At 44.0% G+C, this 17,535-nt stretch overlaps 1 protein-coding gene across 1 annotated transcript in view; it reads right to left on the bottom strand.

The window, feature by feature from the left end:
* The window catches only part of LOC120989079, a 66,518-nt gene that overhangs the window by 22,861 nt on the left and 26,122 nt on the right, over nucleotides 1–17,535 (bottom strand). The window contains exon 7 of the mRNA XM_040416957.1: nucleotides 11,094–11,237. Coding sequence (XP_040272891.1) covers nucleotides 11,094–11,237 — 144 coding nt within the window. The remainder of the gene's footprint in view (nucleotides 1–11,093; nucleotides 11,238–17,535) is intronic.

Raw genomic sequence — 17,535 nt, 5'->3', positions numbered from 1 at the left:
TGCGAGTGTGAACTTATATATTTATATATATATATATATATATATATACACTCACCTAAAGAATTATTAGGAACACCATACTAATACGGTGTTGGACCCCCTTTTGCCTTAATTCTACGTGGCATTGATTAAACAAGGTGCTGATAGCATTCTTTAGAAATGTTGGCCCATATTGATAGGATAGCATCTTGCAGTTGATGGAGATTTGAGGGATGCACATCCAGGGCACGAAGCTCCCGTTCCACCACATCCCAAAGATGCTCTATTGGGTTGAGATCTGGTGACTGTGGGGCCATTTTAGTACAGTGAACTCATTGTCATGTTCAAGAAACCAATTTGAAATGATTCGAGCTTTGTGACATGGTGCATTATCCTGCTGGAAGTAGCCATCAGAGGATGGATACATGTTCTCATTCTGTTTACGCCAAATTCGGACTCTACCATTTGAATGTCTCAACAGAAATCGAGACTCATCAGACCAGGCAACATTTTTCCAGTCTTCAACAGTCCAATTTTGGTGAGCTCGTGCAAATTGTAGCCTCTTTTTCCTATTTGTAGTGGAGATGAGTGGTACCCGGTGGGGTCTTCTGCTGTTGTAGCCGATCCGCCTCAAGGTTGTGCGTGTTGTGGCTTCACAAATGCTTTGCTGCATACCTCGGTTGTAACGAGTGGTTATTTCAGTCAACGTTGCTCTTCTATCAGCTTGAATCAGTCGGCCCATTCTCCTCTGACCTCTCGCATCCACAAGGCATTTTCGCCCACAGGACTGCCGCATACTGGATGTTTTTCCCTTTTCACACCATTCTTTGTAAACCCTAGAAATGGTTGTGCGTGAAAATCCCAGTAACTGAGCAGATTGTGAAATACTCAGACCGGCCCGTCTGGCACCAACAACCATGCCACGCTCAAAATGGCTTAAATCACCTTTCTTTCCCATTCTGACATTCAGTTTGGAGTTCAGGAGATTGCCTTGACCAGGACCACACCCCTAAATGCATTGAAGCAACTGCCATGTGATTGGTTGACTAGATAATTGCATTAATGAGAAATAGAACAGGTGTTCCTAATAATTCTTTAGGTGAGTGTATACTGTGTGTGTGTATATATATATATATATATATAATACAGAAAGTTAGTGGGAGATAGTCAGTGTAGGTTATATCCTGATATAGTGGAGCTGATAGGTTCTGCTGTCCATACATACATGCTACAGACATAGTGCTGTGATGTCACAACAATACTTAGTGCACCAATGAATAATATGTAGTCAGACCTAATAAAATGTGAGGTTACATGTATTGCGCAAAAAAATGTGCATCATTAATTGCCGATTTTTGCAATCGCGAATATATTGGAGCACTGTATCTGCATATAAAGCTATTGTAATGTTCTGCCGTGCCGACCATTTTCTCCAGTCTCGGGAAATTTCTAGCAGCTTGAATAATGTAGCAAAAGTGACCCACGCTTGTATTGCACGCATAATACACGCATATTACATTGCCGATTCTCGCAATCAAAAATATAATTGTGAATTCTCAAATTTGCGAATATATGACAAATATTCTCCGAAATATTTGCGAAATATCACGAATTCGAATATTGCCCCTGCCGCTCATCATTAGTCGTGACATGTATATACTCCAACATGCGTGATTTGGTACCAGTAAGCTACAGATGTGGGGCTGCCAGATGCCAATGCTGCAGTATTACGAGACACAACAAACGTCTTTTCAATCCAGTGCCAATAAGCTCTTTCCATTAAAAAACCGTCTGACGTGTAAGTCAGAATACTTCATTTATCTGGTAGAGTGTGTATGCGGCCTACAGTACGTGGGACGCACTACCCAGGCCCTACATGAAAGGCTTCATCAGCACAGGTACAATATCCATAAAAAGCATTTAAATTGGGACCTATCTAGACATTCCACGTTACAGCATGGTGGAGGTATTAAAATTGTGCCCATAGACCGTGTTCTGGATCTATAAGCTGCAATTAAAGATAGGGCCAGGTGCTATTCATAGTATTCAGTACAGTTGTGTTCCAAATTATTCAACCCCCAATGCTGTAAAGGGTTTTAGGGAATTTAGTGTACATTTGTAATTGTGTTCAGAATGAAATCTTACAAGGACTTTTTAAAGAACCAAATGCAACTAAAATGACATCAATTGTTTTTGTAATACAGTATTAAATGTTTTTTTTTGTGATTTCTTCATTGACACAATTATTCAACCCCTTAAAGACTACCACTCTTAAGAACAGAGGTTCATTCAAGTGTTTTCGATCAGGTATTGAAAACACCTGTGGATGTCAAGGAGCAGCAATCAAGCATAATAAGCACCAATTAGGCAGATTTAAAGGACTGTGATACTCAGCTCCTTCTAGACATTTACTGGTGTGTTTACAAACATGGTGAAGTCAAGAGAATGGTCCAGGAAGACCAGAGAAGAGGTGATTTCTCTTCACAGGAAGGGCAATGGCTATAAGAAGATTGCAAAGATGTTAAACATACCAAGAGACATCATAGGAAGCATCATTCGCAAATTCAAGGCAAAGGGCACTGTTGAAACGCTACCTGGTCGTGGCAGAAAGAAGATGCTGACTTCGACTGCTGTGCGCTACCTGAAGTGTAAAGGGGAGAAAAGTCCCCGTGTGACTGCTGAGGAACTGAAAAAAGATTTGTCAGATGTGGGTACTGAAGTTTCAGCTCAGACAATACGGCGCACACTGCGTAATGAAGGCCTCCATGCCAGAGCTCCCAGGCGCACCCCCTTGCTGTCTCCAAAGAATAAGAAGAGGCGACTGCAGTATACCAAAAGTCATGTGGACAAACCACAAAAGTGTTCTGTGGACTGATGAAACAAAATTAGAACAGTTTGGGCCCATGGATCAACGCTATGTTTGGAGGAGGAAGAACAAGGCCTATGAAGAAAAGAACACCTTGACTACTGTGAAGCATGGTGGGGGGTCAATCATGCTTTGGGGCTGTTTTGCTTCTACAGGTACAGGGAAGCTTCAGCGTGTGCAAGGAACCATGAATTCTCTTCAGTACCAGGAGATATTGGATGAAAATGTGATGCAGTCTGTCACAAACCTGAGGCTTGGGAGACGTTGGACCTTTCAACAGGACAATGATCCCAAGCATACCTCCAAGTCCACTAGAGCATGGCTGCAGATTAAAGGCTGAAACATTTTGAAGTGGCCATCGCAGTCACCAGACTTAAATCCAATTGAGAACCTCTGGTGGGACTTAAAGAAAGCAGTTGCAGCGAGCAAGCCTAAGAATGTGACTGAACTGGAGGCTTTTGCCCATGAAGAATGGGCGAAGATACCCGTAGATCGCTGCAAGACACTTGTGTCAAGCTATGCTTCACGATAAAAAGCTGTTATAACTGGAAAAGAATGTTGTACTAAGTACTAAGATTGAATGTCACTTGGGGGTTGAATAAAACTGATAATGATGTGAGCACAGAAAAGACATTTGTGGTTATTTCATTATAAATGTTATGTTATATTTGTCTGACTTACAAGGGCCTCTTTGATGTAATTGTAAACAAGACGACTGAAATGATCAAAATCAATGTCAAACTGGCCAAAACACTCAATTTCAGTGAAAACAACTGTATATTGGGCAGACTAGATGGGCCAAATGGTTCTTATCTGCCGACACATTCTATGTAATCCTTACAGCCGTCTGGTCAGAATGAAAATACTGAAGTAATACTGTAAGTTTGTGCACGGCCTTTTTTATACTATTGCTTTTAAAGGGCTTCTGTCACCCCATTAAACCGTTTTTTTTTTTTTCTTTACTAATAATCCCTACACTGCGATCTCAGCATACATAAGCTAATTAATGATTTTCGTTCAGTAGAATTTGTTAAAAATCGGAGGATGCAGCTGCTACCAGCAAGTAGCCGCCCTATTTGCTGGTAGCAAGGTAATTTACATATTATAAAAATCGATTTTTAACAAATTCTACTGAACGAAAATCATTAATTAGCTTATGTATGCAGAGATCGCAGTGTAGGGATTATTAGTAAAGAAAAAAAAAAAACGGTTTAATGGGGTGACAGAAGCCCTTTAAGGTCTGGCATTTTAGGATTATTTACAATCATTTATAGTGTTGAGCGAATCAACTTCGGATCATCGATCTAAAGTCGATTCGGTCAAACACTTTGATTCTATTGTCATTTCTATACAGCATTAAAGTGCATCTTTAAAAACATTTGAAATTAGGAATCCGAAGTCTGGTTTGGTACCAGCTGGTACCTCGCTACCAAACCTGACTTTGGATACTTAATTTTAAATGTTTTTAAAGATGCAGAAATGAAGATCGAATGAATTAACCAATATCATACGAGATTTCGGGGGAAACAAAGTTGGGCTCCACAGAGCCAATACACTTTAATGCTGTACAGAGACAGCATTAAAATCAAAGTTTTTGACTAAATCGACTACGGATCCAAAGCTCGATTCGCTCAAGACTAATCATTTATATGTTTTTTCCATAATTTTAATCACCTTTGTAATTTTATCTGCATCCTTCACAGGGTGTGGCAGGAGGAACGTTGCTGCCCTCTAGTCTCATTACTCAGAATTATAGCCGCCTATGTGAATAATATTACTATTATTTGTAATTGTTTTGACCACTGATCTATGGTTTAACTGTTTTATGTCATCAACTTGGTTTCTAATATTGTATTCTCTAAGTTATTGTGGTATTCTATGTTTATCCTGTGAATGTGCACTTATTAACCACCTCCCGACCGCCTAACGCAGGGATGCGTCCTGCGGATGGCCGGGTTATACCTCCTGGACGCATCGGCGCGTCATCTCGCGAGATGTCAGATTTCCTGTGAACGCGCACTCACAGGATCGCGAGGTAAACGAGTTGATCTACAGACTGCCAGCGGCGATCGTTCGCTGGCAGGCTGTAGATGCGATTTTTTTAACCCCAGAAAGGTATATCAGACGCTGTTTTGTTAACAGCGTCTGATATACCTGCTACCTGGTCCTCTAGTGGTCCCTTTTGCTTGGATCGACCACCAGAGGACACAGGTAGCTCAGTAAGTAGCACCAAGCACCACTACAATACACTACACCCCCCCTCCGTCACTTATTAACCCCTTATTAACCCCTAATCACCCCATATAGACTCCCTGATCACCCCCCTGTCAATGATCACCCCCCTGTAAGGCTCCATTCAGACGTCCGTATGTGTTTTGCGAATCCACGGATCCGCGGATCTGCAAAACACGGACACCGGCAATGTGCTTTCCGCATTTTGCGGATCCGCACATTGCCAGAACTAAATAGAAAATGCCTTTTCTTGTCCGCAATTGCGGACAAGAATAGGACATGTTCTATATTTTTGCGGAACGGAAGTGCGGACCCGGAAGTGCAGATCCGCAATTCCGGATCTGAGCGGGACAAAGTCTGTCCCCATAGAAATTAATGGGTCCGCAATTCCGTTCCGCAAAATGCGGAACAGAATTGCGGACGTGTGAATGGGGCCTAAGGGTCCCTTATCACCGCCAGTTAGTTAGCCACTTGTTAGGTAGTTAGCGCCCAGCCCACCGCACCGCAGTCACTGATTAGTCGCTGATTAGCGTCATCGCTGTCGCTAATCAGCACTAGTACTATATAGTATCTGTAAGTGATCAAGACTGATCGCAATCAGATCTATATCAGTACATTAGGGTCACCTTAGGCTCTACAAAAAACGCAGTGTTCGCCCGATCAGGCCTGATCTTGTGCGCACACTTGCGTTCAGTCCGCCCCACCGCAGTGACAGAAATGTTTTTTTTCTGATGACTGCAAAAACACTGTAAAATCGCTGCGGCGCTATAAAGATCACGTTTGAGCTTTTTGGATCTTTATTAGCGATCGCAGCTTTTTTTTTTTCACACATTTTTGGGCAGAGATTTTTTCATCCACATTGATCGATGCGAATGAAGAAATCTGTGCCGTTCATTTTTTCTTTCAGCCCAGAGGCTGAACGGAAAAAAAAAATCTCATTACCCGTATGCTCAATATAAGGCATCATGCACACGACCGTGCCGCTTTTTGCGGTCCGCAAACCATTGATGCGCAAAAAAACAGAAGGTGCCCGTGTTGACCTCCGCAATTTGCGGAACGGGCGCCGGTAATATAAATGCCTATTCTTGTCCGCAAAGCGCGGACAAGAATAGGACATGTTATATTTTTTTAGCGGAGCCACGGATGTGGACAGCACACGGAGTGCTGTCCGCATTTTTTGCGGCCCCGTTGAAATGAATGGGTCCGCATCCGAGCCGCCAAAACGGCAGCTCGGATGCGGACCCAAACAACGGTAGTGTGCATGAGATCTAAGGAGAATAGCAGAAATTCATAATGCTGGCCATAGATGTAATGATTGCGGAGACCCTCAAATGCCAGGGCAGTACAAACACCCCACAAATAACACCATTTTGGAAAGAAGACACCCCAAGGTATTCCGTGAGGGGCATATTGAGTCCATGAAAGATTGAACTTTTTGTCCCAAGTTAGCGGAAAGGGAGACTTTGTGAGAAAAAACAAAAATAAATCAATTTCCGCTAACTTGTGCCCAAAAAAAAAAAATCTTCTATGAACTCTCCATGCCCCTCACGGAATACCTTGGGGTGTCTTCTTTCCAGGGGTCACATGTGGGGTATTTATACTGCCCTGGCATTTTAGGGGCCCTAAAGCGTGAGAAGAAGTCTGGAATCCAAATGCCTAAAAATGCCCTCCTAAAAGGTACTCGTTAGACTTTCGGCCCCATTGCGCATCTTGGCTGCAAAAAAGTGTCACACATGTGGTATCACCGTATTCAGGAGAAGTAGGGCAATGTGTTTTGGGGTGTCTTTTTACATATACCCATGCTGGGTGAGAGAAATATCTCTGTAAATTGACAACTTTGTATAAAAAAAATGGGAAAAGTTGTCATTTACAGATATTTCTCTCACCCAGCATGGGTATATGTAAAAATACACCCAAAAACACATTTCCCTACTTCTTCTGAGTACGGCGATACCACATGTGTCACACTTTTTTGCAGCCTAGGTGGGCAAAGGGGCCCAAATTCCAATGAGTACTTTTAGGATTTCACAGGGCATTTTTTACGCATTTGGATTCCAAACTACTTCTCACGCTTTAGGGCCCCCAAACTACCAGGGCAGTATAAATACCCCACAAGTGACCCCATTTTGGAAAGAAGACACCCCAAGGTATTCCGTGAGGGGCATGGCGAGTTCATGTAAAATTGTATTTTTTGTCACAAGTTAGTAGAATATGAGACTTTGTAAGAGAAAAAATAATAATAAAAATCATTTTCCGCTAACTTGTGCCAAAAAATAAATATTCTAGGAACTCTTCATGCCCCTCACGGCTAACCTTGGGGGTGTCTTCTTTCCAAAATGGGATCACTTGTGGGGTATTTATACTGCCCTGGTATTTTAGGGGCCCTAAAGCGTGAGAAGTAGTTTGGAATCCAAATGCGTAAAAAATGCCCTGTGAAATCCTAAAGGTACTCATTGGAATTTGGGCCCCTTTGTGCACCTAGGCTGCAAAAAAGTGTCACACATGTGGTATCGCCGTACTCAGGAGAAGTAGGGCAATGTGTTTTGGGGTGTATTTTTACATATCTCTGTAAATGACAACTTTTGAAAAAAAAATTATACAAAGTTGTCAATTTACAGAGATATTTCTCTCACCCAGCATGGTTTACAGGGTTGCTCACAATTTATCCCCGCCCAAAATGCCAGAACAGTAAACACACCCCATAAATGACCCCATTTCGGAAAGTAGAAACCCCAAGGTATTCACTGAGGGGCATAGTGAGTCCGTGGGAGATTTTTATTTTTTTTGCCAGAAGTTAGCAGAAATGGAAACTTTATATTTTTTCTCAGAAAGGGTCATTTTACGCTAACTTGTGAAAAAAAATTTAATCATACATAAACTCACCATGCCCCTCCGCGAATACTTTGGGGTGTCTTCTTTCTAAAATGGGGTCATTTGGGGGGTATTTATACTATCCTGGCATTCTAGCACCTCAAGAAACATGACAGGTGCTCAGAAAGTCAGAGCTGCTTCAAAATGCGGAAATTCACATTTTTGTACCATAGTTTGTAAATGCTATAACTTTTGCGCAAACCAATAAATATACACTTATTGGATTTTTTTTATCAAAGACATGTAGCACAATAAATTCTGACACAAACTTGTATAGAAATGTAATTATATTTGAACAATTTAACCAGAGAAAGTTAAAAATACACTTTTTTGAGAAAACCGTGAAAATAGTGTAGTGCAGAATTGTAGAAAGTGGTCTGGTCATTAAGGGGGTTTAAGCTAGGGGGGCTGAGGTGGTTAACAGATGGGAGGGACCTGTCAATCTCCCATTCTGCTGCCAAAAAACTATTTAAAGTGCAAAGATTGTGCAATATCACTATTGATGTTCCTGCCTGATGAAGGGGTCAGTCCAACTCAGAAACGAGTCATCCGTTCAATAATAAAGTTCTATCTTCCACAACTGAAGACCTCTGCCTATCCTTGCGTTGCCACCACAGCTCCCTTGTCTGCACCCCTGATCTCCTATACACACACCAGAACCACTATGTAGCAGGTGAGAGCCTTTCCCTGCCTTAAGAACCCTCTGTACCCTGTAATCCCCCACACGTGGGTCTCCTGCTCTTACTTTACAGCTCTTTATCATTAGGGAGACCTAAAAATGTTCAGTTTTGATGATTAGTATTGTATGCAATACAGCACTGCTTTTGCTTTCTGGGAATAGATACAGATTTGCATATCTTAATTCTACTGAAATTAAACAGAATATCCCCTCTGTTCATTTTGACAGGGAAGCTAATTTGCATACCTTTGGGTTTCTGGGAAATATATTCAAAGTATCCTTTCTTGCAAAAACAGAAAAGAACGATAATTTTATCTCATGGCAGTTGAATCAAGATATGTACATTTGCATATATTCTTCCTAGAAACAAAGAGTGGTGACATACAATACTCATCATACTTTTTTATTTTTTTGTTTCCCTAATGATAAGGAGCACCCCGAAGAGTAGTTTACCCCTCCAGCCCCAAGGTCAATCAACCAAAGAAGGCAGATTTATTGAGACATTCTTATTTTATTTTCCTTCTGTAAATAGCTAGCTTGCATGTATCACTGAGGGAAGTGTAATTCTGTGTGGTGTATTCTAGTTTCACTTTCAGTTGAATATTATTTTGAGGGTCTGTCTCTGGTTTGTCAGAAATAAATCCCAAAATGGTAAAAATTCTTAATTCTTAGACGCCCAAATATTTTGTGATTCATTTAGGACAAATATATCTGCCCGTGAAAAACTTGTATAATTCAGCTCTTGAAAGGACTGAGTATTTCACAATTACTGCATATCTTTACAGTCATTGCTCAGCCTTTAAAATATACTTACAAAATCAAAAATAAAGCTAAGGCTAGTTCAACATCTACTGCAGAACTCTCCAAGGCTGTACCAACAAAGAGCAACCTGCTGGAAACATCCAGATCTGGCATTGCCAGAGGCATTGATTATAATGGGGTCTGGCAAATCAATACACTACACTGTAAATATGCTGAGAATCAATCAGACAAAAATTACAGCATCAGGATCAGCTTACTGTAGGCCTTGGAGGGGACCTCTGGGTGGGTACTATTTCTATTATGAGGAGCAGTTCATATACGTAATTACTTTCATAGGCTGGCAACATTCCTCTGGGTTTCTGGGAAAATATATGAAAATTAGCACATCTTACATCTACTGATATCAGATAAGCTTATGAAATCTAATTTGAATATCTTTCCCAAAAACCTATAAGGGTATTGCCTGATCTACAGTACTCCACACGCATTCTAGGCACTCTCCATGATGTGAAAGAGCACGCCCTGACAATATATACACTCACCTAAAGAATTATTAGGAACACCATACTAATACGGTGTTGGACCCCCTTTTGCATTCAGAACTGCCTTAATTCTACGTGGCATTGATTCAACAAGGTGCTGATAGCATTCTTTAGAAATGTTGGCCCATATTGATAGGATAGCATCTTGCAGTTGATGGAGATTTGAGGGAGGCACATCCAGGGCACGAAGCTCCCGTTCCACCACATCCCAAAGATGCTCTATTGGGTTGAGATCTGGTGACTGTGGGGGCCATTTTAGTACAGTGAACTCATTGTCATGTTCAAGAAACCAATTTGAAATGATTCGAGCTTTGTGACATGGTGCATTATCCTTTTGGAAGTAGCCATCAGAGGATGGATACCTGTTCTCATTCTGTTCACGCCAAATTCGGACTCTACCATTTGAATGTCTCAACAGAAATCGAGACTCATCAGACCAGGCAACATTTTTCCAGTCTTCAACAGTCCAATTTTGGTGAGCTCGTGCAAATTGTAGCCTCTTTTTCCTATTTGTAGTGGAGATGAGTGGTACCCAGTGGGGTCTTCTGCTGTTGTAGCCCATCCGCCCCAAGGTTGTGCGTGTTGTGGCTTCACAAATGCTTTGCTGCATACCTCGGTTGTAACGAGTGGTTATTTCAGTCAACGTTGCTCTTCTATCAGCTTGAATCAGTCGGCCCATTCTCCTCTGACCTCTAGCATCCACAAGGCATTTTTGCCCACAGGACTGCCGCATACTGGATGTTTTTCCCTTTTCACACCATTCTTTGTAAACCCTAGAAATGGTTGTGCGTGAAAATCCCAGTAACTGAGCAGATTGTGAAATACTCAGACCGGCCCGTCTGGCACCAACAACCATGCCACGCTCAAAATTGCTTAAATCACCTTTCTTTCCCATTCTGACATTCAGTTTGGAGTTCAGGAGATTGTCTTGACCAGGACCACCCCCCTAAATGCATTGAAGCAACTGCCATGTGATTGGTTGACTAGATAATTGCATTAATGAGAAATAGAACAGGTGTTCCTAATAATTCTTTAGGTGAGTGTATATATATTTATATATATATATATTTTTTTTTTATACTGTATATATATTTTTGGGGGAAATGCAGGACAAATTTTAAACCTATAGAGTCAATTCGGTCATTCTTAATTTATAACTCACCATGTACAGGAATGCAGCCAAGATAACAGCTTTCAATGTAGCCTCCATGTCCTTTGGAAATTTGAAGATGACTTTAGAAGATGATGTTGTCTCTCCCTCCTTAATTATTTTGGCCACAGGACAAGACCCTTTTACACTGAGTATCTGAGGAAAAGTCATGGTTTTAGACTCAATGGCTGAATCAGGAAACTGAAAATGGTTTTCCAAAACTTTAATACTGATGATCTATCTACTGGATTGGTCATTAGTGTCTGATCAGTGGGGGTCCTACCCAGGACCCCCACAATCATCTGTTTGGGAAGGCACTGGTGACTGGCGCTCCTGTGACAGCCATAGCTTGCTAAATGCTCGCCAAGCACAGCGCCAACAATTTTATAGTGGCTTTTCTTGGTATTGCAACTCAGCCCCATTCACTTAAATGGGGCTGAGCTGTACCTAGGCCATATGACCAATGGATGTGTCATCACACGGCCTAGGAAAAGCTGGAGAAGGCAGTGGCGCTACTGTGAGCACTGGTGCTTTCTCAAATAGCTGATCAGTGAGAGTCGTGGGTGTCTGACCCCCACCGATCAGATACTGATGACCTATCCTGGGGATAGGTCATCCGTATTAAAGTCTCAGAAAACCCTTTTAAGGAAGTTACCCACATAGACATGTAATCATACAGGGGAATCAACACATCTCTGCCTATTGTCTTCTCTTGTGTTGAAACGTTATGGACCTTGGATGATGAAACCAACAGAGCAAGAGAACCATAACCACTGACTAACATTAGATGAAGTTAACACTCCCAACAGTCCGGGCTTTTATTATTGATGAGCTATCCTCACAATAAGTCATCAATATCAGATCGCCGGGGGTCCGACACGCAGCACCTCTGCCAATCATCTGTATGAGGAGACGGAGCGCGCAGTGCGCAGTGCGCAGTGCGCATGTGCCATCTCCCTTCTCTCTTCCTGTCTGCTGCTGCTGTCTACAGTCTTTGCCGTCTCCTCTACAGCTGATCGGCGGGGGTGCCAGGTGTCGGACCCCCACCAATCTCATATTGATGAGATATTCTGAGGATAGGTGATCAGTAGTAAAAGCCCAGACAACCCCTTTAAAATTGGAAAAATCCCCCTGAAAATGCCACTTTTATATTGTGGAAATATAGTCAGTGCACAATTCCGGTAACTAAATATTATTTTAACCTTAGAGACCTAACTAATTTTAACCTTAAGGACCAGTAACATTTTCCCCACCTCTGTTTTCCAGCTGTCCTAACTTTTTTATTTTTTACTCAATTCAGCTATATGAGACCTTGACTTTTGTGTTCCAGTTGTATGGGAACAATTTTTGTGTTTATATAGTGTATTAAATAACTTTTACTGTTTTATTTTTAGGGGGCAAATAAAAAAACTGGAATATTAATATTCTCTTGTGGGATTTATTTATATGGTGTTCACTGTTCAGTACAAGTAATCCGATAACTTCATTCTGTGGTCAGCAAAACTACGAGGCCGAATTTATATAGTTTTTGTTAAGGTAGCGTACGACCACACGGCCTGTTTGTGTCACGCTCATGCTGTGCTAAGGGAGCGCATGCAGCTAGCCTCATGCAGATACCGCATGCATAATCATAAATTTATGGTGTGTTTTTTGCCCGCAATCGCTTATGGACTGTTGTTTGAACTGTTGTGATTTTAGCATTCTGATTAACTTCATATAGTGATATGTGTGATAAAATATGTAAAACTTTTACCACAAGCGGCTGATAACAGTTTAGCCAATGTGGTCAGCAGCCACAAGTGGGTGGGTATGTTTTATGTGAGGTCGACCGCAGTCGCCGCCACTTGGAAAGTATCAGGTCTGTCTCAGAAACCTACTTTCCCATTGACTTGAGTTCCTTACCACAGCATGGTGGCATCATGAACGTGCCATGTGGTTGTACCCTAAAAGTACTTGCATAATAAAAACACTTCTTTGTACAAAAGAACCTGGTTTTGTGTTGCTGCATTCCAAGACCTAGAGCATTTTTATATTTCCGAAGACATAACTATGTGAGGGCTAATATAGTGGATTTGTCTCTAGTGATAACTGTCATGAAGAAAGATGTTTTTCTCTTCTTCTGCAGGCTGTCAGCTCCCCCATTGCTTCTTTTCCTCTAGGCAGGTTGAGATCACATCCAGCTGAAGGGTGTGTGTGTGTGTGTGGGGGGGGTGCTTTTAACTCTTCATATCTCGGGCTCTTGTTTTAAAGCGGATGAACTAAGCTTTAGAGTTCTTTGGAGCTTTTGTAAGATGAGGATAGGAGCATTTGCTCTTCTACATCAGGAGATATACCTTTTAGAAGCTGGGTCAGGAGTGAACACAGATGTAACCTTTCACTTTCAGCTGCCATCTCTCTTTCAAACAAGACCAGGCCCATAGTTCCAGCTGCTACACAGCCCCAGATATGAATGCTTAAAGCAGACCTCCCCTTTCCCTTACGTCCTAACCAGCAGCACAAGTGGGGTATTTGCCCCTGTGAAGCTGGTCAGGACAGGCGGAATTTTAATGAACAAAAATTTCTGCCTAAGTATCTTAATTAACAATTAGCCAATTAAGCCCCTACACCATATAACCCGGCCCCAACTGGACGGGGTTGCTTTTTTATTGTCCTGTGGACTCCAGGACAGGCTAGACTCCTTACTGGAGTCTCCCAGTATTGACCATAAAGTTATAAAATGGTTATTATGTTCTTTAATTCTGCCTTTTCTTTTCCTAGGTATCCTGACCTGTCTCCGCCTACCTCGGGTGCCTCCGGTGAATCTCCATCTGCTGGTGATTACTCCTGGAGGTCCTGCTGCTGCAGCGATCCGAAGGCTCTGCCTGTTACTGGGGGGAGATGGCGCCGGTTTTGGCTCCCTGCCTCCCTCCACGTGTGCCGCTGAAGCAGTCGCTTCGCTCCGCCGGCATCTCGCGTGTACCGGAAGTGCGTCACACTCGTCACTTCCGGTCCGCGGCTCCGGCTTCAGCGCTGTGTTCAGCGCTTTCAGCTTAAAACAATATGCTTAAAGTTCGTGCCCCGGTTGCTGGGGCACCAATAAGTGATAAGATGGGGAGAATAATGTATAATTATTAAAGACTTATACCTTCTAACCGGGATTCCACCCCCTGGGTGGGGGAGTGACGGTAAGCTCCTCCCCCTTGTGCTATTTAAGGCACCTGTGTGAGGCAGGTCAATGTTGCTCTCAGTTTTCTGAGCTCAACTGACTTCTGCTGTTGATTACTCCTGCGCCAGGAAGTTTTCCTTGAAGTCACCTTGCTTGCTTCTAAGATGGCATCGCCACCTCACGGTAAGGTACTGCTTCCCCTTTTTTGTACCAATTTGGGTCCAGATTCTTATTCTGTGCTCTGTGTCCTAGGCAAAGCTACCCAGAAGCAGAAACATCTCGCCTGCTCCACCTGCAGCACCCCATTGCCGGATTCATACGAATTCCATCGATGTCCAGGCTGCCGTCCCAGAGCGGACCCAGAACCAACGATGGTGGATATGTTTTCATGGATGAAACAGTTCATGGATACGTCTATCGCCGAAATTAAGGGAGCAGTCTCCAACAAGAGGCCCAGACAGGCTTCTCCTGGTCCTGTTCCCATGTCTGAAGACATCGTCTCCATTGAGAACAATTCTTCCTCTGAGGAGGAGAGTTCGGCCTTCCTCTTTCCGGCCGAAAGGACTCAGAGACTATTGCGCTCCATCAGGTCGAGGGACCATGATGTTGAGCAAGGGGAAGCTCCACAGTCCACCTCTAGGGGGCCAAGGGCCTTTAAAGTGGACGAGTCTTTAATGAAGTTAATGGCAACCGAGTGGAAACACCCGGAGAAGGGGCCAGTGTTAACAAAAAGATTCAAACTAATGTTCCCTCTACAGGATGCGGACTCCTTAGTTTGGGTTCCACCTCCAAAGGTGGATATGGCCATATCAAAGCTCTCCAAGAGAACCCTAGTGCCTTCAGACGACGGCAGCAACCTAAAGGACCCCTTAGATAGACGAGCAGAGTGCACGCTTAGACGCAACTACTCGGCTGCCTCCGCTTCTGCCTCGGTTGCTATAGCGTGCTCTGAGGTATCGGAGTTCATCCGTGCTCGCACTCTCAGAATCCAATCAGACTTGGATTCTGGGGTTGCCCGGGACGACGTCTTGGACCAATTCAAGACCCTCCTACTGGGGATCGATTTCTTAACAGACTCCTCCCAACAACAGTTAAAATTAGCGGCCAAGTCGATGGCGCTCTCTTCAGCCAGTAGACGCCCACTCTGGTTAAAACCATGGGCGGCGGACAACACGTCCAAATTTAACCTTTGCTCCCTTCCCTACGAACCTGGTAGATTGTTCGGTTCCGAGTTAGATGCTCTCATGGAGAACCTAGCGGACAAGAAGGGTAAATCCCTCCCCCAGCAGTCCTTTCGGGGTCGAGAAAGGGGTAGAGGAGGAGGAAGGTTTCAGGGGGGAGGCAGAACCCAGAGGCGTTCTGAAAATAATAAAAGAGGTAGGGGTCGCGGTCGTGGAAACCGCAAGCCTGATCTATGACTCTCCACAGGCCGTCAACCCCCCTCCCCTCCCCCCTGTTGTCCCCGAGGAAGGAACAGTTTTCAGTCCCCCAGTCGGTGGACGTTTGAGTCTATTCAAAGATTTTTGGGTGCAAAAAATTCCAGACCCTTGGGTGCTACAGGTGATAGCGTCAGGGTACACAATAGATTTTATTTCCCTTCCTCGGGACAAATTCGTCCTAACAAGGACCCTACCACCCGACAAACAGTTAATCCTGGAAGACTCGGTCCTCCAGTATATACAGAAAGGAGCATTAGAGGAGGTTCCTCCTCGCGAACGGCGGCAGGGGGTTTATTCCCCCATCTTTTTGGTGCCAAAACCGTCAGGAGACTGGCGGATGATCATCGATTTACGTTATTTAAATCGCTTCATCAGGAAGAAGCGTTTCCGGATGGAAACCATTCGCTCTGTCTTAAACATCCTGAACCCAGGAGATATGATGGTAACCATAGACCTGAAGGATGCTTACCTTCATGTTCCCATCTGCCCAGCACACAGGAAATATCTCAGAGTTGCTGTGGCCTTGCAAGGGGTAGTGAAGCACTACCAGTTTGCTGTATTGCCCTTCGGCATATCCTCAGCTCCGCACACCTTCACAAAGGTAGTGGCTCCTGTGGTCGCCCATTTAAGGCTCCTTGGGCTAGAAGTCGTACCGTACCTGGACGATTGGCTTTTAAAGGCCGCAAACGCAGACGTCCTGCAGAGTCAGCTTCAACAAGCTCTCCAGATTCTCCAGGGTCTGGGGTGGTTGATAAATTGGGACAAGTCGCACTTAGTCCCGTCAACCACGAGAACGTTCTTGGGCTTTGTGATCAATTCACAACTGATGACCCTATACCTGTCCCCTCAAAGGAGGGACAAAGTAATAAAAGCCGCACAGTCTCTTATGCCACCCAGACGAGTCTCCATAAGGGTTCTTATGAGGATGTTAGGCCACATGTCAGCATCTGCAGAGGCAGTTCCGTGGGCCTTATGGCACTTACGCCCTCTTCAGGAGGAGGTCTTAGCAGCTTGGACTCGCAAGCCCAAAGACCTAGACAGGATGCACTCCCTGTCGGTAGAAGTCCGTTCTTCGCTCAAGTGGTGGAAGAACCTAAAGGATGGGAGGTCTCTGATCCAACCTCGTTGGATCACCTTGACCACGGACGCTTCTCTTCTGGGCTGGGGGGCCCATCTGGAGGACTATCCAGTACAGGGTACTTGGAATCCCCAGGAGAAAATCCTCTCATCCAACTGGAGAGAGCTGAGAGCGGTCAAACTAGCCCTCCTTCATTTTGCTCCTCTCATCCGCGGTCAGGCGGTGAGAGTCCAAACAGACAACACTACTGTGGTCGCTTACCTAAACAGACAGGGAGGGACGAAGTCCCTAACCCTCCTGAGGGAGGCGGGTTCTATTCTTTCTTGGGCAGAGATCAATCTATCCCACCTGATGGCAGTCCATATCAGAGGGGATCTCAATGTACTGGCAGATCGCCTGAGTCGGGGTCTACCAGTTCCAGGGGAGTGGTCCCTGAACGAGAACATCTTCTCTATGATTGTCCAGCGGTGGGGCACGCCGGAAATCGACCTGATGGCTACCCGATTGAACGCCAAGGTGAGCAGGTTCTGTTCCCTTTACAGGGAGGACAACCCGGTAGCGATAGACGCTCTGTCCATAACATGGAGGTTCAGGCTGGCATACATCTTCCCTCCAATTTCCATGATACCGAGGGTATTGATGAAGATCAAACAAGACCAGACCTCGGTGGTTGCCATCATGCCATTCTGGCCAAAGAGGTCTTGGTTCACCCAGCTCATGAAGATGAGTCAGGGCAATTATTGGAGACTTCCCCTAATACAGGACCTTGTGTATCAGGACACAGGTCCCTGT

Source organism: Bufo bufo, chromosome 1 (genome assembly GCF_905171765.1).
Source record: "Bufo bufo chromosome 1, aBufBuf1.1, whole genome shotgun sequence".
NCBI lineage: Eukaryota > Metazoa > Chordata > Amphibia > Anura > Bufonidae > Bufo > Bufo bufo.
The sequence above is the reverse complement of the archived record's forward strand: the minus strand, read 5'-3'. Positions and strand labels throughout refer to the sequence as shown.